This window comes from Telopea speciosissima, chromosome 9 (genome assembly GCF_018873765.1).
Source record: "Telopea speciosissima isolate NSW1024214 ecotype Mountain lineage chromosome 9, Tspe_v1, whole genome shotgun sequence".
NCBI classification, from domain to species: Eukaryota; Viridiplantae; Streptophyta; class Magnoliopsida; order Proteales; family Proteaceae; genus Telopea; species Telopea speciosissima.
In genome coordinates this window covers 49,757,969-49,784,956 of record NC_057924.1, presented here as the reverse complement: position 1 = coordinate 49,784,956, position 26,988 = coordinate 49,757,969, and the positions used below count along the sequence as shown (strand labels likewise).

The 26,988-nt window shown below is 39.7% G+C and overlaps 5 protein-coding genes across 5 annotated transcripts; 1 reads left to right on the top strand and 4 right to left on the bottom strand.

Annotated features, from left to right (window-relative positions):
* Positions 1 to 2,468: 2,468 nt before the first annotated feature.
* LOC122639013 (cysteine-rich repeat secretory protein 38-like) lies at positions 2,469 to 4,139 on the bottom strand. Its single transcript, XM_043831852.1, has 3 exons — positions 3,434 to 4,139; positions 2,966 to 3,094; positions 2,469 to 2,524 (listed from the first exon to the last, which is right to left on the bottom strand). Exons 1-3 carry the CDS (start codon positions 4,137 to 4,139, stop codon positions 2,469 to 2,471), a joined length of 891 nt encoding a protein of 296 aa, XP_043687787.1.
* Positions 4,140 to 6,525: 2,386 nt separating this feature from the next.
* Positions 6,526 to 7,812, bottom strand: LOC122639012 (uncharacterized mitochondrial protein AtMg00810-like). Its single transcript, XM_043831851.1, has one exon. The coding sequence runs from the start codon at positions 7,810 to 7,812 to the stop codon at positions 6,526 to 6,528; it is 1,287 nt and encodes a 428-aa protein (XP_043687786.1).
* A 5,893-nt stretch (positions 7,813 to 13,705) lies between these two features.
* LOC122639011 (putative receptor-like protein kinase At4g00960) lies at positions 13,706 to 18,473 on the bottom strand. Its single transcript, XM_043831850.1, has 8 exons — positions 18,293 to 18,473; positions 17,590 to 17,657; positions 17,078 to 17,145; positions 15,955 to 16,090; positions 15,601 to 15,811; positions 14,926 to 15,163; positions 14,457 to 14,613; positions 13,706 to 14,035 (listed from the first exon to the last, which is right to left on the bottom strand). Exons 1-8 carry the CDS (start codon positions 18,471 to 18,473, stop codon positions 13,706 to 13,708), a joined length of 1,389 nt encoding a protein of 462 aa, XP_043687785.1.
* Positions 18,474 to 23,679: 5,206 nt separating this feature from the next.
* On the top strand, positions 23,680 to 24,555 carry LOC122639009 (uncharacterized mitochondrial protein AtMg00810-like). The gene has a single exon (XM_043831849.1). It carries the CDS (start codon positions 23,680 to 23,682, stop codon positions 24,553 to 24,555), a length of 876 nt encoding a protein of 291 aa, XP_043687784.1.
* Positions 24,556 to 25,560: 1,005 nt separating this feature from the next.
* LOC122639008 (putative cysteine-rich receptor-like protein kinase 9) lies at positions 25,561 to 26,969 on the bottom strand. Its single transcript, XM_043831848.1, has 3 exons — positions 26,156 to 26,969; positions 25,748 to 25,876; positions 25,561 to 25,697 (listed from the first exon to the last, which is right to left on the bottom strand). Exons 1-3 carry the CDS (start codon positions 26,967 to 26,969, stop codon positions 25,561 to 25,563), a joined length of 1,080 nt encoding a protein of 359 aa, XP_043687783.1.
* Positions 26,970 to 26,988: the final 19 nt, after the last annotated feature.

Here is a 26,988-nt window from a genome sequence, read left to right as displayed (position 1 = left end):
CTTCTTCGTCTATGATGATCAACCCCGCCTTCGTGTCTTGGCAGCGTCATGATCAACTTTTATTGAGTTGGATTCTCTCTTCCTTGACTGAAAGTGATCATTCTCAGGTAGTAGGTCTTGAAACTTCCTCTGATGTTTGGCATACATTGGAATTGGCGTTTGCCTCTCATTCTCAAGATTGGGTGATGATACTTCGAATGAATTTGCATAGTATCAAGAAAGATTCTGACTCTAAGAGTATGTATCTTCTAAAGATCAAAAAGTTTGTTGATGAACTGGCTCTGGTCTCCAAGCTGGTCTTTAATGAGGATCATGTTCTTTTTACTCTTGGGGACTTGTTTCTTAGTATTCCTCTTATGTTACCTTTGTTACTACCCGAGAATCTCCGGTGCTGATGAAAGATCTTCACGGTTTACTTCTAAGTGAGGAGATTTGCACAATCTCTGCTCTTCAAGATGTGATCATCAATTTTGCTCAGGTTGCTGCTACTCAATCTGGTTCTAACTCCTCTTATACCAAGGATCACTCCTCTATTTCTCCACAGGGTGATTCCTTTTTTGGTCGTGCTGATTTCAATCCTTGTTTTGGTCATAGTTGAGTTCGTAATCGAGGTCGTGGCTTTCGTGGTGGTGGTTGATTTGATCGTGGTGGTTAGTTTGATAGTTGTGGTGACTTTTCTTCTCGGTTTTCTGATACTGCTCCTCCCTCTCCTAGCCAATATGATCATGATGGCTATGTTTGCTAGATCTGTCGGTGTTCTAGTCGCTTGGCAAAGTCTGTTATCAACGTTATGCGTCAGATCCTGCTCAAGCTCATCTTGCTGGTTTTCCGCATTCATCTCAATCTTTGTTTGCAGACATGAGAGCGACGCATCATATGACTCCAGATGTTGCCTCTATTCAGTATTCTTCTAATTATAATGAATCTAACACGGTTAGGATTTGAAATGGCTCAAGTTTGACTATCAAATACTTTGGCCGGTCTAATATTTCCACTGGTGTTGTTACTTATTGTCTAAATAACATACTTCATGTTCCGGCTATGCAATGCAATTTACTTTTTGTGCAAAAGTTTGCTCAAGATAACTCTGTGTATTTTGAATTTCATCCTCACTGTTTTTACATCAAGGATCAGTGCTCAGGGAGTCTCTTGTTGGTCGAAACGCTTAAAGATGGGCTATATCAACTTGATTTTCCTGCTAACTCTGCATCTTCTGTGGCTGCTCTATCTGCTATGCGCACTTCTCCATCTCTCTGGCATGTTCATTTTGGTCATGCATACAATAAGATCGTTTGTTAGCTTCTGGATCAACATAATCTACCAACTATGTCTTCTTCATGGTCATTTTTTTTGCTCATCTTGCCAGCTTGGTAAGGCTCATAAACCACCTTTAAGTCATTCAACTTCTACTAATAAAACACCTTTACAACTTGTTTACTCCGACTTATGCGGCTCGGCACCTGTGTTGCCATTGGATGGTCATTGCTATATGGCTGACTCCATGCCCATTTCTTCCCCTATGGCTGGATCCACCATTCTATCCAAGTCGGCTGGGACACCTCTATCTGATCCAACTGCATATAGAAGCATTGTTGGAGCTTTACAATATGCTACCTTGACATGCCCTGACATTTCTTTCTCCGTCAATAAGCTTTGCCAATTTTTGGCCCATCCAACTGATGTTCATTGGCTAGCTGTTAAGTGGGTTCTTCGCTATTTAAAGAGAACATTTCTTCATGGGCTTCTGTTGTTTTGGTTCGACTGGCTTTCCCTTTCTGCCTACATTGATGCAGTTTGGGGCAGTTGTGTTGATGACAAATCCACTCACTCTCCTTTCGAGGAGACTGGGCTACTTGTGTTGTGGACTTGGTTCTGACTACTCTTATACTAAGGATCGCTCCTCTATTTCTCGACAAGGTGATTCCTTTTTTGTATATCAGACTAGGCCAGTTGTGTTGCGGACTTGGTTCTAAGTATTCCTCTTTTGTTACCTCTATTACTACCCATAAATCTCCGGTGCAGATGAAAGATCTTCACGGTTTAATTCTAAGTGAGGAGATTCGCAGAACCATTGATTTATCCATTGACTGCAACCTCCATCCTATCTGCAATCTCCGATCTCTGCAACCTCCACCTTTTCTAACATCCACCCCTGCAACTGCCCTCTCTCTCGCTCACTCTCCTTCCTCATCTTCACTTTCCCTTTCCCTTTCCCAATCCGTTTTTCACCCCTTCTACAGTTGGGACCCATTCTTTTCAAAATCCCACCCCACCCTCCCTACTAAACAAACGGGGCTTAAAGGAACAATAGTCCCCTAGCCTGGACTTACCTATTGTAGAGACGCATATCTCCACCAAAGGAATACCTTCTTCATTGCTTCATTCTGGTTGTTGCTAATTCAACATCTTAACACTCATTCACTTAATGTTTTGATCCCTCATGGTATCCAAATTCCGCTGCTACGTACTCACCACGTAATAGCTGACATGGACAATCTCAACATTAGCTCTCCCTCTACCGGTTCTATAATCAAAAGCAAATGTCTATTTTACCCTCAATTTTGGGTCTTATGAGCACATGTTCATTAAACTTAAGCATAAAAAAGAAATATAAACATAGTGAGTCTATTATGATTTGTGTTTTTTTGATTTCTTTTAAATAAAAACAAGCTCCATAAATGATACCAAACGCATATAATATGCAAAGTGTCGAAAAAAGGAAAAGATAAATAATATTAAACAGAGCCTAGAGCTAATGGGCCAAACCTGGTCACCGTCTCAATAATTGGTATTTAATGGATGAGGATGAAGTTGGAAAGGTTCAAACCCCAAGATTTTCAATTTATCAGGAAAATATCTTTTTGTCTGAATGGGCCAGTCACAAATCCACGACATATAGAAGGAAGGCATGGTACCTAAATAAATTCTTGGAATAACGAGAAGATTATAAACAATGTTTTCTTACCTTCAACTTTGAGCTTGTGTTTCCTCCCTAACCGTAGATAGAGGACAATGATTATTATGATTGTAATTGTCCCAGCAATCACAATAATGACTACAACGGTGACATTTACAGTCGAATTGCTCCTTTTATCTGCATAAAGATCCCCAAAAAAATAAAAATTAATATTAATAAAATAAAGTAATTTTAATTTTATCCAATTTTAGTTTAGGATGAAAAATTGATTAATCCAAGTCGGCGGATGTTCTCTGCCTGGGAGCATAGGCTGTGTCCAGACACATGGAACGACCACTCAAGAGGCAGGCTGGTCATTTTGCCTACCCCTATGTTTCTGGGCGCATCATGAACCCCTGCACAGAGAATATTTGGCCAATCCAAGCAGTGGAAAATAGATGAATCATCATGGCCAAGAGTTATACCTTGGTGGGATGTTGAGTTGGTGGATGGAGGAGTTGCAGGAGGTGATGGAACTTGTTGATTGAAAAAAGAGATAGTGTTTCTTTGGAATATCAGAAACACTCCCAGATAAGCATCTATTGCACTCATCCTTAGTTATATCTGGAGTACACTGAACCAGGCCATACACTGTGTTATACCCTGTAGAGTAGTTCACTTGACCTGCTGCATAGTATTTTGGAGTAGAAGAACCATAGGCAGCTTCTCTCACAAGACCAGACATCAAATCTCTTACTGTCTGATTATACTTATCCAAGTTGGTGACATCGCTTGGACCAGAACGATAAGTGACTGGTTCTTGTTGCAAAATTGAGAAGATGGATTGGTTTGAATACCGAATTAGACAATAATCGTACCAAGATATTGCTGTGATCATGTTTGAACAAATTGGTTTGATCTCTTCACTTGCGGTCAACACGCAATTTTGACAATCTTGGTGTGTGATATCGCCTCTACATAGGAAGAGACCATAGACCTTGTCTGAACCATAACCGATGGTGGTGTTAGAGAATCCAGTATCAGAAGAGATAGCATTTGTGGAGAGAGAATTGAAGAGGAGGTTGAGATTGGCTAGATATGTGGTGCTATTTGTGGTGTGATTAACTCCTGAAGGATCTGTACACGCGAAGCCCGTAGGTTGGGCAGTAGTACTGATGCTGCTCAACAAGAAGAGCAAGAGAATGGAAGAAATCAGACGCATGAGTAGTCCTGTATTAGCCATGACTTTGCAGGTAGAGAAGGTCTTGAAGATGAACTGTTTTGGTGCTGGAGGTCCTTTAAAAGGCTGTGTTTTGGTATTTTTTAAGGACATTAATTAATTACGATGAAGAAAATTGTCAATTCCACCGTTTGGATACGTTGGAAGCCAGATATTTATGACGTTTTTGTTCTTTCGGACTACAACCAATGGTCAACAGAAAAAATTGGTATTCCATGGTCCCCCCCTATTTTGGAATTATCATTACTGACATTCCATGAAATTGATCCCTCAAGTGATAGTTCAATACGGGACCCAGAGGTAAGCCATGATTTGTAGCATTGTGGAAAGAAAAGTCTTGAAGAGGACTTGTGTTGGGAAATAATACCAAAGAAATTGAGAATATAAAACTTTATCTCAGAAGTTTTAACACTAGAATGTTACAACTACTAACAACAGAGAGAGCTTTATACACCAACAACATCATCAACGCTTGGCCTGGGACACACTTTGGTTGTGCTCAATGACTCAATCAACAAGAGAGATGGAAATCTAGAAACTCTAAAAAATAATGAATTGAGAGATATAGCAGGGAGAATAGAGTAATTGAGTGAGAAAGAGAGAGTAATAGAGCACTCAGAATTCTCTCATGAAATGTCTGAGACTATAGACACTTCATTTTGTCACCCCAGAGGCCGCTTTGACGGTGATAAATCTCCCTTGAGGCATAAAGATCTTGTATCTATGGATTCGACGGGAGATTTCCCATAATTCCGAATACGTTCATAAATCATCCATGTAAAATGACCAAAATACTCCTAGAGAGAATATATTATGAACAGGTAATTCATACAAAAAATTAACCAGCATGTTCAAATGATGGATTATTTTGTCATATCCAAATTTGTGTGAAGACGAGCTCATACGCCCCTTCCATGGGAGAAGATTTTGTTTTGATGAGTGGGATCTACATTGAGGCAATCATGTTGACCGCTAGTACTGTCCTTGCTTTTCATACCAGAGTGCAGTATGCGAAATAACGAACAAATGGCTTCTGAATCATCTGATTCACACATACAGAACCTAAGATATGGGCGCCTGAACATTCCAAGATCAACTCTGGCTAGTTATAACTGGAACTAGCTCAATTCTGAAGTGCAGTGAACTGGGTAAAGTGGAAAAATGTTGACATTTGACACTCTAATAAAGGTCAACATTCAAAAGGTCCACACAAGGCCTTGGCTCGATGTCGAAGATTAATGTTAATCGACAATCCTTAATTTTGTCGAGCTGAACCAATCCATAGAATACTATGATTTCCATATTTGGGAGATTTGATTGCATATTGTGTATAGAACTTAATTGGCAAGCCAAGAATCCATATTTGGATATTCCTTGGCCCCAAAGAAACTTCTAGAACATGAAAATACCTGGCATGAAGTGATTGATCAAGTGTGTTGGCCTATCATGCACCACATATGCATAACAACTTGGGAAAATACCTAATGGAATATCCAAGGAATATCCAAATATGGATTCTTGGCTTGCCAATTAAGTTCTATACACAATAGGCAATCAAATCTCCCAAATATGGAAATCATAGTATTGTGAGTCCTAAAACCAAAATTCATGAACTTTAGAAATATATATGTCCAAAACCATCTATCATCAACATTTGTCTATGGGCATTAACAAGCTATTCCACATGCATGTCCGATTTAATTGTGGAACATACAATCCAATTATCCACTCAACAACATCCAACTATGGATTTGTATACATCACAATCTATGAATTACATCAAAATATATGTTTCATCTAATTACATCAAAAGTAACTATGTACACAAAAGGATGTTTTGTAGACTATCTCACCAATCCCCTACTGGGAAGGCTGAACACCTTTCCCTTTAGATTTCTTGATGCATTCGACACACTGGCACTCCACGTGTGTGTGCCCTGAAAAACATAGTAGCTATGGGGTGAGCAACTAACTTTGTGAGAAGGAAAATAGATCATATCATGCTCATTAATACAAAAATCATACTAATGTTGTAATGACTCATGCTAATGCTGTAAAACTTATGGTGTAACAAAAGTCTGTAAATCTGATATATTGTGAAACATCATAAAGATAACTATTAAATGCATGAAACTTATAAACAATGAAACCATCATTTATCTACTATTCTTTTACTTTGACTTACTTTGCCTGTTAATTTGTTATTCTCTCTCTATTACTTACTTTTGTTGGTTAACCGTTACTCTCTTTCTTTGCTTTTTTGTTACTTTATTTCTATACTTGGTTGTTGAAGTTAAAGAAGGAGATAGAGAAGATAAGAAGAAAGGAACACAGATTTTTAACGTGGTTCGGTTTCTCAAAACCTACATCCACACAACTAATATTTTCACTACTGTAATTCTTCACTAATCCTCTCTTTATATAGATGAAGAGGGTTAGGAAATATGGATTTACAAAGATAAGTACAAGGTTGTTGTATCGATCTAGAACTTTTCTTAGTATGATCTTGGAGATTAGGAGAGTTAGGCGATGACTCAAACACTGTGGAGATATCCACAGTATCTTCGGTAATGCTTGGGCTGTTATCATATGTAACAGTTTGATCCTTGCTTATCTTCTTATCATATGCAACGACCTGGCTAGACTTTGATCTTGTGACTGTTGTAGATAAGGCTGAGTTGGATATAGGCTTATCGTTTACACGCCCCCTCAAGTGCAAGGTGGGATGAACCTTGAGCTTGGACAGAAGATGAGTGTATCGTTTACTGGCGAGAGCCTTTGTAAAGATGTCTGCAATTTGATCCTTGGTTGATATAAACCTAACGTCGAGGTCACCCTTTGCAACCTTGTCACGTACAAAGTGGAAGTCGATTTCCACATGTTTTGTACAAGCATGAAACACCGGATTAGCCGTTAAGTATGTGGCACCAACATTGTCACACCACAGGATTGGCGCTTGAGCCATGTACATACCGAGTTCTTTTAAGAGTGATTGAAGCCAGGTGATTTCCGCCGCAGCATTAGCGATAGCCCTATATTCTAATTCTGTGCTTGAACGGGCCACAGTTGCTTGTTTGCGAGAACTCCAGGAAATTAGATTTGTGCCATGATAGATAGCAAAGCCACCTGTGGATTTCCTATCATCAGGGCAACCAGCCCAGTCGGCATCAGAGTAAGCAGAAAGCTGTAACGTGGGCTGGCGGTGAACATAAAGCCCATGATCAATGGTTGATTTCAAATATCGCAAAATTCGCTTTACTGCTGCCCAATGTTCAGTACAAGGACGGTGCATGAACTGACACACTTTGTTGATGGCGAATGATATATCAGGCCTTGTCAAGGTCGCATATTGAAGACCTCCAACCACACTACGATAAAGAGTAGGGTCATCCATCGGAGTACCTCCTAGCCGTGACAGTGACTGAGATGGTGACATGGCTGTGGATATAGGTTTGCAACCAATCATGTGAGTGCGATCTAGGAGGTCCAAAATATATTGCCGTTGAGAGAGCATGAGTCCGGTTGAACTGTTCTGAACACTGATGCCCAAGAAATAATGAAGATTGCCTAGATCTTTAATGGCAAATGTCTTGGCTAGTTGACCAAGGAAGCGGCTGATGAATTGTGAATTGTTGCCAGTGAGGACAATATCGTCTACGTATACCAAAAGATACATTGTAATTTCAGTAGTGTTATAGATGAAGAGAGATGTATCTGTTTTAGACCCAAGAAAGCCGAACGCAGTGAGGAACTCACTTAATCAATCAAACCAGGCCCTTGGAGCTTGGTTAAGGCCATAGAGAGACTTATGAAGACGACACACATGATTCGGGAACTGCAAATCAGTGTATCCTGGAGGTTGAGTCATGTACACCTCTTCTCGAAGGATTCCATGCAAAAATGCATTTTGAACATCAAGCTGTCATACTATCCATCCCTTAGATATAGCCAAGGACAACACAAGGCGAATGGTTGTGGGTTTGACGACAGGACTGAATGTCTCTGAATAATCCAGTCCCTCCTGCTGGTGGAACCCCTTTGCCACTAAACGAGCTTTATAGCGCTCAATAGATCCATCTGCCAGTCTTTTGATGCGGAAGACCCATCTACACCCAACGACATTCATTTGAGGCTGTGGAGGGACAAGGGTCCAAGTACCGTTCTTGAGTAAGGCATTAAACTCAGTATCCATGGCTGTACGCCAATGTGGATTTTTAGAGGCAGTGGTATAACAGGTGGGTTCCAAGGCTTGAGCCGCTGATTCGGTTAATAGTGAAATGGGTATAGGGTGTTTGGTGGTAAGAAGAATCTTGGCACGGCGTGTACCATCTCTTGTCCGGGTTACCATGGGATGAAGAGAAGTGGTGGTAGAGGGTGGGTTTGGGTTTGATGATAGAGGCGGTGGTGGAATTGATGGTGAAACAGATGGTGATGTGGGTTGAACCGGTGGGGAGGTGGATTGAGGAGAATGAGCGTGGGGGGTGGTGAGGGAAGTTGATTGGGCCGGTGTGGGATTTTGTGGAGGCGATTGGGCCTGTGGGGGGTTTGATGGAGAATGTAGTTGGAGGTTTGGTGGAAGTAGAGGTAGAGATTGAGAGAGGGGTGAAATTGGGGTAGTTGGTGGAGGATTTGATGGTGGGTGGGACCAAGAGAGAACTGGTGGTGGGCCAAGAATGGAAGGATTTAATAAGGGATCAGTGGATGGTAACCGTGCGGCAGCCTCAAGGAATGGGAACCGGTCTTCATCAAAGACCACATGTCTGGAAATGATAATGCGCTTTGTGCGCATGTTTAGACAATTATAGCCCCTGTGCTTGCAACTGTATCCAAGAAAAACATGCAGCTCAGATCTGTAATCAAGTTTATGCTTGTTAAAAGGCCTTAGTCATGGGTAGCAAGCTGTTCCAAAAACCCGTAATGTCATGTAGTCTGGTTGAGTGCCAAACAATTTAAATAGAGGACAAACATTGCCAAGAACAGGAGTTGGAAGCCGATTAATTAAGAAAACTGCTGTAGCAAAAGCATGGTGCCAATATGATTTAGGAACACCTACATGGGACATTAAGGCTAGTCCCGTCTCAACGATGTGACGATGTCTTCTTTCAGCAGATCCATTCTGTTCATGAGTATGCGGGCAAGATACTCGATGTTCAATGCCATTATTTTCCAAGTATTTGGAAACAGAACGGTATTCCCCACCCCAATCACTATGTAGACGCTTGAGTTTCCTGTCAAACAAATTCTCAACAAGAACCTTGAATCTGATAAAAATAGGAAGTACATCTGACTTACTAGTGAGGGGAAACAACCATATAAATTTGCTAAAATCATCAATAAAATGCACATAATAACGATGTCCATCGGATGATGAAATTGGAGATGGCCCCCAAACATCAGAATATAGTAAGTCTAATGGGCCAGTAGAACGATGGGATGAGGAATAAAAAGGTAATTTATGACTTTTGCCTTGCTGACAGGCATTACAAACATTAAAACCTTGCTGTGAATTTAATGGTAAACTAATTCAGTGACATGTCGCTCTGTATCCCACAATTATGAGACTTTTGTCTCAATATCAGTGGCACCATTACGTATCACCGTCGCACCATGATAACCATCCCCAGTAATCCGTTACGGATTGCCATCGCACAATTTACATATCGTCGTCGCATGCCCTCAGTATTCCATTACGTATCGCAGTCGTATACTGGAGGGGAGACCTATGCTATGCCTCACCTAGTGGCTAAACTCCTACTGGGAAGAGGCCCACCAATAACAGAGAAGATGTGAACCGGTAAACTTAACATCACAGACCGCACAAGCTCCACTCTAAGAATATGTTCTCCACATCAATGTATTCCAGAAACATCAACACCTAAGGGTGTCAATTTTGGATTAGAACCTTGAACCGGACCGAAACTGACCCACCCAATAGCTTATTGGTCCGGTTCTAGATCTACCAATAAGTTATTTTGGTCTAGTTCCAGATCTACCAATTAAGTTATTGGTCTCTCAATGGTTCCAAAACTGATAGACCAATTAGGAAGCATGCAAACCAGAACTAATGGAACAGAACAAATTCACATCCTAACCCTATATGTTATATAATTCTTAAGGTCATGAGACCCAAGGTCAAACCCTTTATTTTTTTCAGTTTGGCATGTTGAGTTGTATCACTTGTCTCATATGCTATTTTACCAAAGATTTGGCCATTAATTTAAAGGTCCATTTTGGGGTTGTTAACTTAAGAACATACCTTAAAATAATCCTAACTTATGAGGGTGGTCATGTTCCTACTTATTAATTGAATACAAAACAAGAGGTAATATGGACTACTTTCGTGATTTAGGAAAAAAAATGATTATGGGGTTACATATCACATGTGAATGAAATTAATATCTTATTGTATATATTATTGGATATATTTATTGTAATATTATTAGATATATGTAGCATATGTTAGAGATTTTTTTATTTATGTATTTTGGACTGCTTGGAATCGTTTAGGAACTGGAACCGAACCACCCATTAGTTAATGGTTCTACATCTAAGATTTGAAATCGATTAGCTTATTTGTCCGATTCTGGTAATGACTCCTTAAGGCTTCTTCAACCTTTGGGTACTCCAATTTTACTTCAAATATGCACATTGAACACCAAAATTGTGTTTCAATATCCCACACAAGCACCTCCAATTCCACACTCACTTTTTTTTCTTCCTTTCTTGGCAAGAATCTCTTCTATTGTTCAATTAACATCACCAACCAAAATAAATTATTTGATTTTTGATATAGAACATGAACGAACTTTCTTGAATCAATGGGGAAAAAGAAGAAGAAGGGAGGTGGCCAAAAGGGTTTCATTCGGCTAAAGCTAGGTCCTAATACTGTGGGTGAAGAAGGCCAATTTGGAGAGATCGTAGCTGCGGAGGATTCTGAGTGTGAGAATGGGGGTGACCCCTTTGTGTGAAGTCCCTCTCAGATGTGGCTGCCTTTCCTCCTTTGGTGCGAAATGGACCTCCAATATCCGGTGGGCAAGCTCTCTGATGCAGGCCCAGACCTGCATGCCAAACCGAGGCAAGACCAAGTTTCAATCCGGTTCATATTAGGCCACATCATCAAGGTCGATTCACCCCTTTGCCATATGGATTTTACTTCAAAAAGATCTTCAACCGATTGCTAAAAGGATTACATTTTCCTATTTTTGAGGAGATTGACTGATTGCTAAAGGGATTATAGTTTCCTATTTTAGAGGAGGAGATAGCTATTATTTTGGAAAACTAATTTTGGAAAACAAGAAGTTGGAAACCCAATAGTGAAACGGTTTTACTTCTCCTATATTTTAGGAATTGGAAATTATATCTATGAGAATATCGGTTTTGGGAAGGATTACATGGACCTAAACATGAGATGGAGGTTTATTCTATTATTTTCTATATTTTAGGAAGTTGTGGGATTTAGAGACCGAGAAAAGGGGTATTGATGAGAGGGCCCTCTCCTTGGATGAACTCATGAAGGAGCATGCTTTATCTGATTTCTTCAATAGACCTCCTTTCTTAGTTTGAGTTATTAATTTTAGTATTTCTTAATTGTCAAGAGTTTAAATTAGATTAGGATTTACTTTCATATTTATTTTCCTTTTATTTTATGATGTAATTTCTGATTTAATTGTAGCCGTAGGATAGATTGCAATTAGGGCTAAAAAATTAGAGTTTATTTTTTTCTGTTTAAATATGTAAGAGCTATGCTCATTCAATAGTGAAGAATTGATTAATGAAACATGACTCCATTGAGTTCCATAGTGAAGAATTGTTAATGAAACAATACTCTGTTGAGTATTTTGGATCCTTGAAGTGTTCTACCCTCGTAACTCTGGAAAGTTACGTTGCATCCTTGAAGAGTTGCAATTTTCCCGTGTCCTTAAAGAGTCACATTAAACCCGTCGCGATGCCTTTCTTCTTGTGTTTGTGTGTTTGACTCTCCCGATCCGTATCTTCCAACCAGGCTACATTATTTGGTATCAGAGCTTTGGAGGAGAGCGAGAAGTTGTGATGACGCCCAGGCATAGAAGTGATCGTACAACTTTCGTAGAGGACATCAACACAAGAGATGAAGTTCATACGACAACAATTGTATTACAGACGAACAAATCATTGTTCAGGTTGATTTGAGTAAACCCCCAATTTTCGACGAGTACCAGGATGAGTACTATGACGAATATAGTGGCTTCAAAAGTCTTGAATTAGATTATGTTTCGAAAGCACGATAGGGTTTTTACCCGCATCACGAGGTCATAACCCATGATTCCCTCTCATTCTAGTGGTTCGACATTGCTAGTACGTATGATGATCCGTATTTGGTCTTTATTTCTTTCACGTCTCTACTTGAATTTCAAGGAATGGGCATTATCAATAGGCTATATTTGAATGCCTCATCTACAAAATGGGTTCTTGGGGCATCGCACGGTGCACCAGCTGATGAGAGATTTTTGAAATTTCTTGCAAGCATTTCATCTAACACCTCGTCTGCACATTTCTACTTGGTCAATTTTGTTGAACCCTGGAGCAATCAGTCCTTGACGCCTGGCATAGCATGCTGGCCGGTAAGCCACACCTGCACGCAGGGGCCCTGTCCCTGTGCCTGCATGCGGCCTGGCATAGCCATGTCTTTGGGCCATAGTGTGGCCGTGGCATGGGGCCTTGAACCTCTCATTCTATGGTCCCCAGTGGCCTGCGTGCAAGGCACCCATGTGTGCTTTCACAATGCCATGGTGCTGCCTTCTTGTGCTTACTATGATGCCATTCCCATATGCGTGGCCCAAGTGGTTGCACAGTGGTGCGGCTGTGCCCTTCCCAGCTGCAACCATGATAGTGGCATGTGCTGCCACATCATATAAGACATGTCACTCATGGCTTTCATCATCCATGCATGTAAGCACCAACCATCTATTCATGATTCCTTGTCTAACATGCACATCCATACTCAGGCATCCATATGACATCTAACACATGCATCCTATGTATCACATGCTAGTCATTATGCTTTACACATTACCATATATGCCATATACATGCCAATCACATCCAAAAGCTTTGCACCTAGACCAAAATGCCCCTGAGCTGCTCAATTACTGCCAGATCATCCTGAACACTGTCAAATGAGCCTGAACACCTCAACAACTGACTATATAGCCTTGAACACAAATCAAAATGGTTGAAAGTGAGAATTGCATCATTTTCATATCTGTAACCAAAATCAGTTTTCTTGGTCCAAAACCTTAGAGAACTCAAACACTGCCTTCATGCTTGAGCAAATGCTTATATAATCCTCAATAGGCCAAATCAAAGTAAGCACAACAAAATTAACCACTTCAAAAGCTATTGGAGGAAAGTGAATCATTATTTGATACAAAATTGTAAATTACAAAGTTCAAATTTTATTCACATTAAATTGAAGAGACTAGGAGTAATGAGAATTACACCATCCATGCGAATAGCTTCATTCAGGATATGTAAATAAAAACCTTTCAAAGTTCTATCAAATAACTTGTAATGCTGTCCATCCACAAACATTATCGAGGATACATCTCGGTAATAGATGGAAGTGTTCTAGTACTGGTAGATTGACCTGATTCAGTTGCTTTCAAATCATGCTTCATGAAGGGTATACCTTGGTTAATTTGACTACGCATAAAAAAGACAGGCGGTTTGGGCACTGGAAGATTAGCAGAGTCACTACTGAGCATGAGAATAACAGAGGCCATTGTGGGTCTACTTGATAATTCTTGAACACATAATAATCCAATTTGGATGCATTTAATCACTTCAGATCTTTGACAATTTTCTCTCAAAGATGGATCTAGCAACTCCATAGTTGTGTCTTCCCTCCAATGTCTCCATGCCTACAAATATTTCATCAATGTAAGCATATTATGAACTTAAAACTAAGCGAATAAATTTTTTGGTGGAAACCTGCAATGTTTACTTTAAAATGGCAGTATGGTCAGATGAATTCAGGTTTAGATTAGATTCAGTTTTTGATGAAAAGATTTTCTCAAACCCAAACCCAAACAAAATTGAAACAAGTACAGATCAATGGATCTAAAAATTCTGTTTACTTAAAGTCTTTTTAGGCTCTGTTTCTTTCAACATAGGCTGCTCAAGAGTATGAGATCATTTTAGGTTTCTTTTTTTGGAGTTCTGCAAATCTTACATTGACACAAATGGATCCAACCCAGACCAGAAGGATAAGTAGGTGGATGGATTTGCTCAAGAATGGTGTTCCTGTGCATAGAAGCAAACATATCTAATACTCATACTTACATGGCTAATAAGTCGAAGATCCCCAGTCTGCTCTGATTGATGGAAACTGTTGTTCCTCTGACCACTCACAATTTCTAGAATTAGAACACCAAAACTGAATACATCTGTCTTGACTGAAAATTTCCCATGCATTACATACTCTGGTGCCATATAACCACTGCATTTCATCTATATAGTTAGTTTCATTTTTGAGAATATTAGTATCTTTCAAATTATTGAAAAATAATTTTTCACCTCCATGAGAATATGATTCTTCCTTTTATTTCATTGATAAAAGAAATCTAACTTCCATCAAAGAAAAAATTAAATAAAACAGTCAAAATCCAGTATTCAAGAACTAACTGTAGTTCATTATTTTCTGAAGAGGGGAAAAGTTGTGATTATCTTAAGAAGAGTTTTCATATTTTTTCTGAAAACCAATTTCTTTATTAGTCAAAGTAGGAAGATGAGGATCAAATCATGAACTTACTATGTCCCAACAACCCTATTAGTATTGTCTTCAGTTTGCTCGTCTACAAAATGCCTTGCCATGCCAAAATCTGCAATTTTTGGATTCATCTCCTCATCTAACAAAATATTGCTAGCTTTGATATCTCGATGTATAATCTTAAGTCGAGAATCTTGATGAAGATATAAAAGTCCTCGAGCAATCCCTTCTATGATTCTGTAACGCATTTCCCAGTCTATTTTTTCATCTTTATCTGGATCTAGTTGTTCATAAAATAAAATACCAAGTTAGGACAAATTGTTTATATGGCCCGAGTAAATTAACAGTCTAATATACTCCTATCAAAAATGAAAGATATACATATACTTTACAGTTAATAAATTACATTTAATTGTTCATAAAATAAAATAACAAGTCTATTTCTTTTGGTTCTTTTTCTTTATTTGAAATCACCAAAACAGCCTTCAATAATTCCTTGAACCAAAGATTCAATGAAAAACCATTATGGTTGATGGAAGTAGAGATATCATTTTAAAGCCTACACAAGATCCTAATAGACAATTAGATTTTTTTTTTTTTTAAAGTACAAATATTATTATATTTTTGGTCTAGAATTTGAAGGTACTTTTTCTATATAACTAAGCATTCTAAAAGGCAAGAAATGCAGAAGAAAAGAAATGGAGAAAATATTCAAACCAAATATGAAGCGATCAAGGCTTGTGTTTGGCATAAACTCATAGATGATCAGCTTTTCTTCTCCTTCTAAACAGAAGCCAAGGAGCCTAACAAGATTCCTATGTTGCAGCTTGGCCACTAATATGATCTCATTCTTAAACTCAGTGTCACCTTGTCCAGAATTTCTTGAAAGTCTCTTCACAGCCACTACTTGTCCATTAGAAAGTTCACCCTAAATGTATAAAAGAAATTAGAGGAGGTCAAGAAAAATACGTGATTCCAACTAAAACAATTTCAAACCATATTCTAGCATAAAGAAATAATATTCAAGAATTTGAAATTTAACATTATTTAACACATATATTGCCATAGTACCTTGTAAACAGCACCAAATCCACCTTTTCCAAGCTTATTTTCATTAGAGAAGTTGTTTGTGGCTGCTCTTATTTCATCAAAATCGAATTGCAAGGATTTTTTGGTTATAATATCATCCTCTCCTTCACAAGAAACACTTTAGTCAATGAAATAAAATTAATTTCCCAAAAATAAATTAAATTAAAGAAATGAAATGAAATACCTTTGGGATTATCAATTCCTAGTTAGGGCTGAAAACTTGGTAGCTTTTGGAATTTTTTTTTTTTTTTTTTGGTGGTAGCTTTTGCAAGGTTACGTTGAGCTAAGATGGCTTTCAAACTGCCCATTTATATATTCATATGTATCAAATGGGTAGCAACTAAGCATGCCAAACAGCCAAAACCTGTAGATAATTTATTGGGTGTGCTTAAAACTTAATCCATGATCCAACTTTTTTGTGGGCCAACTCAAGAGCATCTTAATCAAACTAACCATTTTATGGGAAATTCCCTCTTAGATAGCCAAGTTATAGGTTTCATCTCCTTATATCTCCCATCATGTTAAGTTTTTTTATATTTTTTATCAGACATCATGTTAAGTGTTTTGTTCTTGATTTTTCATTAGTCAAAATAAAGTTATAACCCAAAAGGTGACAAAATTGAAAAGTGGAACTGATATATATCGAATCTAATCTCCAAAAATAGTATGACACGTGTAATTGATCGAACCGAAAGGGCTTAAGAAATACGAACCAGTGACTTGGTTTAACCTTCAATTCTAGCCTAATGCCAGAATCATGCGCAAGGAACTTTACATTTGGCCTATAAGGGGCACAATCACTAACAACACCAGCTTAGCCACTGACAAATTCGATTAATGGTTCCCGCTCCGATCTCCCACCTACATAAGGAATACGTGATTCAAAGGATAAGGAGGACATTTCAGGCGACACCATATAAATAGGAAAACCACACTTAGGACAAGGTAACTCTCTCATTAGAACTCAACCTAATTCTCCTTCTACTGGTCTATCGGATTCATCTAGAAGCTCTGCTACTAGCTTCTGATCACCGGCCCTGATTATCTGTTGTTCCTTTGAGATCTGACTTAGGCATCGAAGAGTCCCTCCCCCCCCCCCCCCCACCTGGAGCCAGCTCTGGGCCACTCATCTGCTTTGTCTTTTGGTTTTCTTATGTGCAGGTTCGGATCAAACTGCAGTGGAAGATCTCAGCAACAACAGGAACGATTCAAAAATTTTCATTACGGATATTGATACACAACTCTCCACATCTACAGAAGAAGATAGACCAATGACTCAGTCAGAGTCCTTATCATCTCAAGAGATTGTATGGACTTATCTAATCTCTTGTGTAACAATATAGACTTATCTCCTTGTAACTTATCCTTATCCCATTATAAACTCTATCACTTTTAAAAAAACAGATACTACAATACTAATATCACAACACACTCACCGTAGGTGTGTGTGTAAAAGAATTCAACCAAATCTTCAAACTTTACATGGTATCAGAGCTCTCAAAGGTCCAACGCCTCTCTCCATCTCCCTGCTATCGGTTCTAGAGAGTAGCCACTACAACCAAATTCTGTCATCAACAATTGTTATTTCCTCAAAATGGCCATCAAATCTTCTTCAACCACTTCCTCCCCTACTTCTGCCTCGTCTTCCACTCTTATTTCTCCCACCACTATTGTCCAGCTCCTACCTATTAAGTTTGACAAAAATAAATTACTTATTGTGGAAATCTCAGGTCCTCCCCCTCTTTTTTTTTTCTTGGGTGAACAAAAATATATTCAACCACCCAGAAATTCTTTATTCCCCCCAAAAATAAAGGAAAGAAAATGAAAAAAAAATAAATAAATAATAAATAAATACAAGAATAAACCTCCACAACAAAATCAATGGCTTATCCCTACGGGCAAAACAAGTTGGAAGGAAATTCGAAGATGAAATAAAAGGATAGAGACTACCTAAACCAACCACACCTAGGCCTACTCGAAACAACCTAGCCAATCGGGGCAAGCAATAGAATGATCAGAAGGAACGCATCCCTTCTAAGACAATCCATATCACCAGTCACTTGGGCCCACTGCTAGTGACCCTAACCGACTGAGGTGGGCGAGAAGTAGTCGGTCCTAAGAAGGCCTTTTTCTCATATTAGAACGTTTCGGAGGAATCACCCAGATCCCATAACAATTCTTTATAGCAATAGAGGAGCTAACCTGATTCACATGTTGGAACTTCCTCCAATTTGCTTGGAGTTGGCATTGACATGAGCTGTACCCGTAGAAGTACCTTCCAACCGCACCTGGGTGTAATTCTATTCTTCATCATTACTACCTTGACAAAGCTCCTCATGACCCAGCTCCACGAATAGGAATCCTATGGGAGGAAAGAACACTGTTGAGGGGTTTGAATCATCATCCTCATTAGCAGATGGAATGCCTTCAAGAATCTCTTTAACAGGATAGTACAAAGCCTCACCGATAGGTGAGATCAACTTAGATGACTCATCCTCCATGGTGTCTACTACGTTCCTCCCCCTCTTGAATGCTCATGATTTATATGGTTATATTAATGGTACCTTCCCGCATTCACCTAAGTTTCTAACAATGACCCCCATCACTACCACATCTACTGCTACCACGACCACCACCACCACCTCTCCTCTCCCCAACCCAATCATGCCTATTCTCTCTGGTACAAGCAAGACCAATTGAATCTTAGTTGGATCATCTCATCACTTACTAAACATGCCATGGCTTAGATAGTCGGTCTTCCAACTTCTCATGTCATCTGGTCCACTCTGGAATGCATCTATGCATCCTAATCTCAAGCTCAGATCATGCAGCATACATGCATCTGTCTGGTCCTAATTTATATGGTCCTCCCAACTTTTCATGCTACCTGGTCCTCTTTGGAATGCATCTATGTGTCAAGTATTAGGTCCTTCAGATTAGTAAAAGCACCCTCTCTATGTCTGATTACCTTCAGAAAATAAAAGGAATAACTGACAACCTAGCTATTGTTGCTCATCCCAACTCCGAATCTGATCTTATTCTCAGCATTCTCTTAGGCCTTGGTGCTAATTATGAAGCCTTTGCTACCACCATCACCTCTCGGCTTGAGCCCCCTCTCATTTGATCACTTCACCGGTTTGCTCCTCGACCAAGAATACTAAGGCTCCATTTGTTTAAAGGGATTTTGATGGGGTGGGATTGTTGGAGTGGGAAAGTGGTTAATTTTCCCCAAATTCATGGTATTTTGGGTTGTTTGTTTGTGTGGGCTAGGAATTACAATATACAACCAAAAAGTTGTCATAAATTACTGTCGATTGAGGTGGTAAGTGGTTTTTCCCACCCCTCCCCTTCACAAAACCCCACAAATTTCATGACACTTTGCCAAATTTCCCGGCAAAGTTACAACGGTCTGCAAAAACTGAGGTCCAACCATCTTTGCAACTCATCTGCAACTTCAACCATCCTTCCAAGTTCCAACTCCGCATCTCTGCCCCTTGCAACCATTACCATCTCTGCAAGCCCTTTTCAATTCTGCCATTCTTCCAACTTCGCTTCTTTTACTTGAAAATGCTAACCTCATATTATCAGTAGCCTCAAGTCAAATCTGTTCTTCATGAACGTTGAAATTCCAGAAAAAGGAAATATTCTTCTAATTGATAGATGAACCCTGTCACTTTTGAAACCTAAAATTCTAAAATTTTATCCCTTTTGAAACCCTATCACTTCATCGATCAATAGATGAATTCACCTAATTAATACAAATTCAACCAAATAAAAAAACAAAGAAAAGAACACATAATTGAAGGAGCTTGCATAGCAGCTTGATGGGCTAAGGGCCATCCATTGTGCTTCACCAAATCTCAGTCCTCAAGTCAATTTCAGTAAACTAATTTTACCTCCAATAAAATATTAATTCAATAACACATTTGAAACTTACACCGGCGATCTCTGTTTCGCTGAATTGTACTTTGACAAATCTTGCTCAAAGAATAGGACAACAACAAATAGAAAAGCAAAGTTTTTCTGCTTAACTTGTAAGCACAGTAGCTGTTATGGATAAAACCTAGGAAGGTTCCGGATTTAGGTTGTTATGTTCACGATTATATTTGTAGCCAGTTGGCATGTCTTGTATCCACTTAATATTATAAATCTATTTAGAAACCCAAGATGCAAGTCAAGGGAAATCATCATACATTTGCTCAGCTCTCAACATGGTATCAGAGCAACCTTTATTCCTAGAGTTTCATCTCTATACATTTTCTCTCTGTTTTTCTCTTCTTCGATGGCATCTGACTCATTTACTACTATTCAATTCTTTGTTCCGTCTGAAACCTCTCTTTTTTTCTTCAATATTCACCATTTGACGATCAAGCTCTCTCCATCAAACTATCTCGTTTGGCGTTCTCAATTTATCCCTCTTTTTTTAAGTTCTGGTTTGTTTGGGTTTATTGATGGCTTTTCTTCATGTACTCCAGAGTTTGTTCCTTCGTCTCTGATGATCAACCCCGTCCTTGTGTCTTGGCAGTGTCAAGATCAACTTTTATTGAGCTGGATTCTCTCTTCCTTGACTAAAAGTGGTCATTCTCAGGTAGTAGGTCTTGAAACTTCCTCTGATGTTTGGCATACATTGGAATTGGTGTGCTCTCATTCTCAAGATTGGGTGATGCAACTTCGAATGAATCTACACAGTATTAAGAAAGGTTCTAACTCTAAGAGTATGTATCTTCTCAAGATTAAAGTTTGCTGATGAATTGACTTTGGTCTCCAAGCCGATCTTTAATGAGGATCTTGTTCCTTTTACTCTTAGGGACTTGGTTCTTAGTATTCCTCTTTTGTTACCTTTGTTACTACCCGTGAATCTCCGGTGCAAATGAAAGATCTTCATGGTTTACTTCTAAGTGAGGAGATTTGCACAACCTCTATTCTTCAAGATTTGACCAACAATTTTGCTCAGGTTGCTGCTACTCAATCTGGTTCTAACTCCTCTTATACCAAGGATCACTCCTCTGTTTCTCCACAAGGTGATTCCTTTTTTGGTCGTGATGATTTCAATTCTCATTTTGGCCACAGTTGAGTTCGTGATCGAGGTCGTGGCTTTCGTGGTGGTGGTCGATTTTATCGTGGTAGTTAGTTTGATCATTGTGGTGACTTTTCTTCTCGGTTTTCTAGTACTGGTCCTCCCTTTCCTAGCCGATATGATCATGGTGGCTATGTTTGCCAGATCTGTCTGCATTCTAGTCACTTGGCAAAGTTCTATTATCAATGCTATACGTCGGATCCTACTCAAGCTTATCTTGTTGGTTTTTCCCCTAACATTTCTTTCTCCGACAATAAACTTTGCCAATTTTTGCCCCATCCCACTTATGTTCATTGGCTAGCTATTAAGTGGGTTCTTCGCAATTTAAAGGGAACATTTCTTCATGGGCTTCCGTTGTTTCGATCCGACTGGCTTTCTCTTTCCGCCTACATTGATGTAGTTTGGGCCAGTTGTGTTGATGACCACAAATCAACTCACTCTCCTTTCGAGGAGACTGGGCTAGTTGTGTTGCGGACTTGGTTCTGACTTCGATTATACTAAGGATCGCTCCTCTGTTTCTCGACAAGGTGATTCCTTTTTTGTATATCAGACTAGGCTAGTTGTGTTGCGGACTTGGTTCTGAGTATTCCACTTTTGTTACCTCTATTACTACCCGTAAATCTCCAGTGCAGATGAAAGATTTGACCATCGTTTATGCTCAGGAAGCTACTACTCAATCTAGTTCTGACTCCTCTTATACCAAGGATCCCTCCTCTATTTCTCGATATGGTTATACCAATGCAGACTGGGCCAGTTGTGTTGATAACTCATTCCCTTTCTTCCTCTTTTTGAAAGACCAAGTCAAACACAGGTGAACGTTGGCTCTCCTAATCTCCAGCAATCTCTCACAGTTGGAGATAAGAATCCATCTCCTACAATCTCTCAACTAGAGATAAGATAATAATCCCCTTCCCGTTGTTGTAACAACAATTCAAAATACAAATTGTAACTATCTCTACGGAGATATTTCTTGTACAAATTCTATAAATACAGAACTCAACCTCATTGGTTGAGCATGCTTTACAAACCACTTCCGCATATCACTTTCATGGTATCAGTCGCCTTCTATTAAGATCCGTTCCTTTATTTTTATTTTTTTTCTCTTTCTTTCAAAACCCAATGGCCAATACCAACAACACTTCTAATCCTTTCCCAATTACAAATCTGTCCAATCTAGTGTCTCACAAACTAGATGGCACGAACTACCTTCTTTGGAAAGAACAACTTGAATCAATCTTCATCTCTTCTGATCTTATGGGCCATATAGATGGCTCTGTCACAGCACCAACCACTCAAGTTCAACCAACAGATCCTGAATCTACCACACTAATACCCAATCCTGCATATCACTTATGGAGGAAAACCGATCATTTTGTACGTGCTTGCATTAACGCTACACTTGATCAATCACTCTCATCTCACATCCTTGGTCTCACCTCTGCAAAACAAGTGTGGGATGCTCTTGAAGAATTATTTCTGCAACAGTCAACTGCACAAAAATCCTATCTGCGCAGTGAGCTTCTAACAATCAACAAAGGAAGCTCCACCATCACTGAATATCTGCAAAAGGTAAAGTCTCTTGCTGATTCACTTGCCGCCGCCGCAACCCATGAGGGGTTCTTTGAAGCCACTTTGTATGATGTTGGTTCAGGGGGTATTTTTGTAAGGTGAACTGTGAGAGCCATAGGTAAAGGATGGCGTGTGGTCAACAAACTCATCTGGATTTTGGGACGCCTGGAGCCAGTTTGGCTTCGGGTAACCATAGGATGATGAGTGGTTGTAGGTAGAGGAGGGGGTGCGGGTAATGGTGAAGGTTGTTGTGTGGTTGTTGAGGCTGGATTGGTAATTGGCTGAGGTGGTTGTGTTTGGGAGGGTTGTGGGTTATTGGTTTGAGGCTGATTAGTAAATGATGGAGTAAGTTGTGTTGGAGAAGGTGTATTGGATGCTAGAGGAGATGGTGGGGAATTTGGTGTGGAAGATGTTGTTGGGGAAACAAGTGGTATTGGGTTTGGTTGTGTAGCCAAGGTGGTTGGGATTGTTAAGGTTGTGGTGGGTGAGGGACGGCTGGGGGTGTCTAAGTTATCAGTTTTTGTGGCAAATGGGAAAATGGCCTCATTGAACTTTACATGGCGTGAAAGATAGACACGGCCTGTGGTAGGATCTAGACATTTGTAGCCTTTGTGGTATAGGCTATAGCCAAGAAATACACAAGACTTGGATTTGGGACAAAGTTTATCACTTCTATATGGACGGAGTTTAGGAAAACACTCACTTCCAAAAACCCGTAATGCCTGATAATCTGGTTTACTGCCAAACAATGCTTCATATGGAGATTGGCCTTGTAATACCGGTGTGGGTAGCTGGTTAATAATATAAATTGCTGTTGTGAAGGCTTCGAGCCAGTATTGTTTTGGCATATGGGCTTGATATAGCAGTGACAACCCCATTTCCGTAATGTGTCTATGCTTCCTTTCAGAGACACCATTTTGCTCAGGTGTGTGTGGGCAAGAGATTCTTGGAAGAATGCCACAGTCATCAAGATGGGCTTGAAACACCCCTTTGGTGAGCTCTAAGGCTCCATCACTCTCACACAGACCAAGTATGCTCAACAGTTACTAGAACGAACAGGCATGACACAATGTAAGCCTATCAATACACCAATGCCCAGTGGACACAAATTATCAACACAGAATGGTGAACCACTACCTGAAGCACATGAGTATCGGCAAATAGTTGGGGCACTTCAGTACCTCACAATGACCCGTCCAGACTTAACTTATGCTGTGAATCAGGTCTGTCAATACATGCACAAGCCAACAACTGATCACTTAGCTGCTGTGAAACGTATCCTAAGGTATGTTAAAGGAACAGTCGGAGCTGGAACAACTATCAAACCGAGTTCTCTCAACCTACTAGGTGCATACACTGATGCAGACTGGGCAGGCTGCCCAGACACTCGACGGTCAACGTCTGGATTCTGCACCTTTTTGGGGAGTAATCTTTTGTCATGGGGTTCCAAAAAGCAACCCACTGTCTCCCGCTCCAGTACTGAAGCAGAGTACAAAGCATTAGCATTCACCGTCTCTGAATTACTTTGGTTGTCTTATGTTTTCAGAGATCTGCACTTGGACATTACTCTACCTCTAATTGTATGTTGTGACAACATTTCAGCAACACAAATGTCAGCCAACCCAATTCTACATGCTCGTACAAAGCATATAGAGCTTGACTATCATTTTGTGCGAGATCTTGTCATCAACAAACAAGTACAAGTTCGCTTTGTTCGCTCCACTGAACAAATGGCAGATATCTTCACAAAGGGTTTACCAACACCTCTCTTTCAGCAACATACAACCAAACTCCTTTGGCTACCGCCCAAGGGTTTGTGGGGGGATGAAAGACCAAGTCAAACACAGGTGAACGTTGGCTCTCCTAATCTCCAGCAGTCTCTCACAGTTGGAGATAAGAATCCATCTCCTACAATCTCTCAACTAGAGATAAGATAATAATCCCCTTCCCGTTGTTGTAACAACAATTCAAAATACAAATTGTAACTATCTCTACGGAGATATTTCTTGTACAAATTCTATAAATACAGAACTCAACCTCATTGGTTGAGCATGCTTTACAAACCACTTCCGCATATCACTTTCACTTTTCTTTAATTCATAAACAGAGAACACATGGAATGAACTTGAGTACAACAACATCAACTTACTCCTTTAGATTTCAAAGATGAAACCATGGCAGGGTTGAGCGCCACCCAATCTTGCATGGCAGATTGATGCAGTGCCACGCCAAGAAGCAAAACCATTGATTTATCCATCGACTGCAACCTCCGTCCTGTCTGCAACCTCCACCTTTTCTAACATCCACCCCTGCAACTGCCCTCTCTTTCACTCACTCTCCTTCCTCATCCTCACTTTCCCTTTCCCTTTCCCCTTTCCCAATCCATCTTTCACCCCTCCTACAAGTGGGACCCATTCTTTTCAAAATCCCACCCCGCCGTCCCCACTAAACAAACAGGGCCTAAAGGAACAACAATCCCCTCGCCAAGACTGACGTACTGTACAGATGCATATCTCCACCAAAGGAATACCTTCTTCATTGCCTCCGTTTGATTGTTGCTAATTCAACATCGCAACACTCATTCACCTAATGTTTTGATCCCTCATGGTATCCAAATTCCACTGCTACGTACTCACCACGTAATAGCTGACATGGACAATCTCAACATTAGCTCTCCCTCTACCGGTTCTATAATCAAAAGCAAATGTCTATTTTGCCCTCAATTTTGGGTCTTATGAGCACATGTTCATTAAACTTAAGCATAAAAAAGAAATAAAAACATGATGAGTCTATTATGATTTGTGTTTTTTCGATTTATTTTAAATAAAAACAAGCTCCATAAATGATACCAAATGCATATAATATGCAAAGTGTCGAAAAAAGGAAATGATAAATAATATTAAAGAGAGCCTAGACCTAATGGGCGAAACCTGGTCACCGTCTCAATAATTGGTATTTAATGGATGAGGATGAAGTTGGAAAGGTTCAAACCCCAAGAATTTCAATTTATCAGGAAAATATCTTTTTGTCTGAATGGGCCAGTCACAAATCCACGATATATAGAAGGAAGGAATGGTACCTAAATAAATTCTTGGAATAACAAAAAGATTATAAACAATGTTTTCTTACCTTCAACTTTGAGATTCTGTTTCCTCCCTAACCGTAGATAGAGGACAATGATTATTATGATTGTAATTGTCGCAGCAATCACAATAATGACTACGATGGTGACATTTACAGTCGAATTGCTCCTTTTATCTGCATAAAGATCCTCAAAAAAATAAAAATTAATATTAATAAAATAAAATAATTTTAATTTTATCCAATTTTAGTTTAGGATGAAAAATTGATTAATCCAAGCCGGCGGATGTTCTCTGCCTGGGAGCATAGGCTACGTCTAGACACATGGAACGGCCACTCAGGGGGCAGATTGGTCATTTTGCCTACCCCTATGTTTCTGGGCGCATCATGAACCCCTGCACAGAGAATATTTGGCCAATCCAAGCGGTGGACAATCATCATGGCCAAGAGTTATACCTTGGTGGGATGTTGAGTTGGTGGATGGAGGAGTTGCAGGAGGTGATGGAACTTGTTGATTGAAAAAAGCAAAATTGAACTGGTACCATAGAGTGCAACTTGGTTTAAGAACTCTCCCCTCTTGTTTCGGATAGTGTTTCTTTGGAATATCAGAAACACTCCCAGATAAGCATCTATTGCACTCATCCTTAGTTATATCTGGAGTACACTGAACCAGGCCATACACTGTGTTATACCCTGTAGAGTAGTTCACTTGACCTGCTGCATAGTATTTTGGAGTAGAAGAACCATAGGCAGCTTCTCTCACAAGACCAGACATCAAATCTCTTACTGTCTGATTATACTTATCCAAGTTGGTGACATCGCTTGGACCAGAACGATAAGTGACTGGTTCTTGTTGCAAAATTGAGAAGATGGATTGGTTTGAATACCGAATTAGACAATAATCGTACCAAGATATTGCTGTGATCATGTTTGAACAAATTGGTTTGATCTCTTCACTTGCGGTCAACACGCAATTTTGACAATCTTGGTGTGTGATATCGCCTCTGCATAGGAAGAGACCATAGACCTTGTCTGAACCATCACCGATTGTGGTGTTATAGAATCCAATATCAGAAGAGGTAGCATTTGAGGATAGAGAATTGAGGAGGGAGTTGAGATTGGTTATATATGTGGTGCTATTTGTTGTCTGATTAACTCCTGAAGGACCACTACAGGCGTATTGAACAGGTTGGGCACTGATGCTGCTGCTGCTCAACAAGAGCAAGATAATGCAAGAAATCAGAAACATGAGTAGTGCTGTATAAGCCATCACTTGTAGGGAAGGTCTT

Excerpts from the sequence above, each read along its gene's own strand:
- LOC122639013 (XM_043831852.1), bottom strand. The coding sequence starts at position 4,139 with ATGGCTAATACAGGACTACTCATGCGTCTGATTTCTTCCATTCTCTTG. Across the intron at positions 3,095-3,433 it reads TCTCTTTTTTCAATCAACAA|ATAAAAGGAGCAATTCGACT; the intron begins GTTCCATCACCT and ends ATCTTTATGCAG. Across the intron at positions 2,525-2,965 it reads ACACAAGCTCAAAGTTGAAG|AACCGGTAGAGGGAGAGCTA; the intron begins GTAAGAAAACAT and ends TTTTGATTATAG.
- LOC122639012 (XM_043831851.1), bottom strand. The coding sequence starts at position 7,812 with ATGTATCTTTTGGTATACGTAGACGATATTGTCCTCACTGGCAACAAT.
- LOC122639011 (XM_043831850.1), bottom strand. The coding sequence starts at position 18,473 with ATGGAGGATGAGTCATCTAAGTTGATCTCACCTATCGGTGAGGCTTTG. Across the intron at positions 15,812-15,954 it reads GATTTGGTGCTGTTTACAAG|GGTGAACTTTCTAATGGACA; the intron begins GTACTATGGCAA and ends TTATACATTTAG. Across the intron at positions 15,164-15,600 it reads CCTTGATCGCTTCATATTTG|ATCCAGATAAAGATGAAAAA; the intron begins GTTTGAATATTT and ends ATGAACAACTAG.
- LOC122639009 (XM_043831849.1), top strand. The coding sequence starts at position 23,680 with ATGACACAATGTAAGCCTATCAATACACCAATGCCCAGTGGACACAAA.
- LOC122639008 (XM_043831848.1), bottom strand. The coding sequence starts at position 26,969 with ATGGCTTATACAGCACTACTCATGTTTCTGATTTCTTGCATTATCTTG. Across the intron at positions 25,877-26,155 it reads CAACTCAACATCCCACCAAG|ATAAAAGGAGCAATTCGACT; the intron begins GTATAACTCTTG and ends ATCTTTATGCAG. Across the intron at positions 25,698-25,747 it reads ACAGAATCTCAAAGTTGAAG|GTACCATTCCTTCCTTCTAT; the intron begins GTAAGAAAACAT and ends GAATTTATTTAG.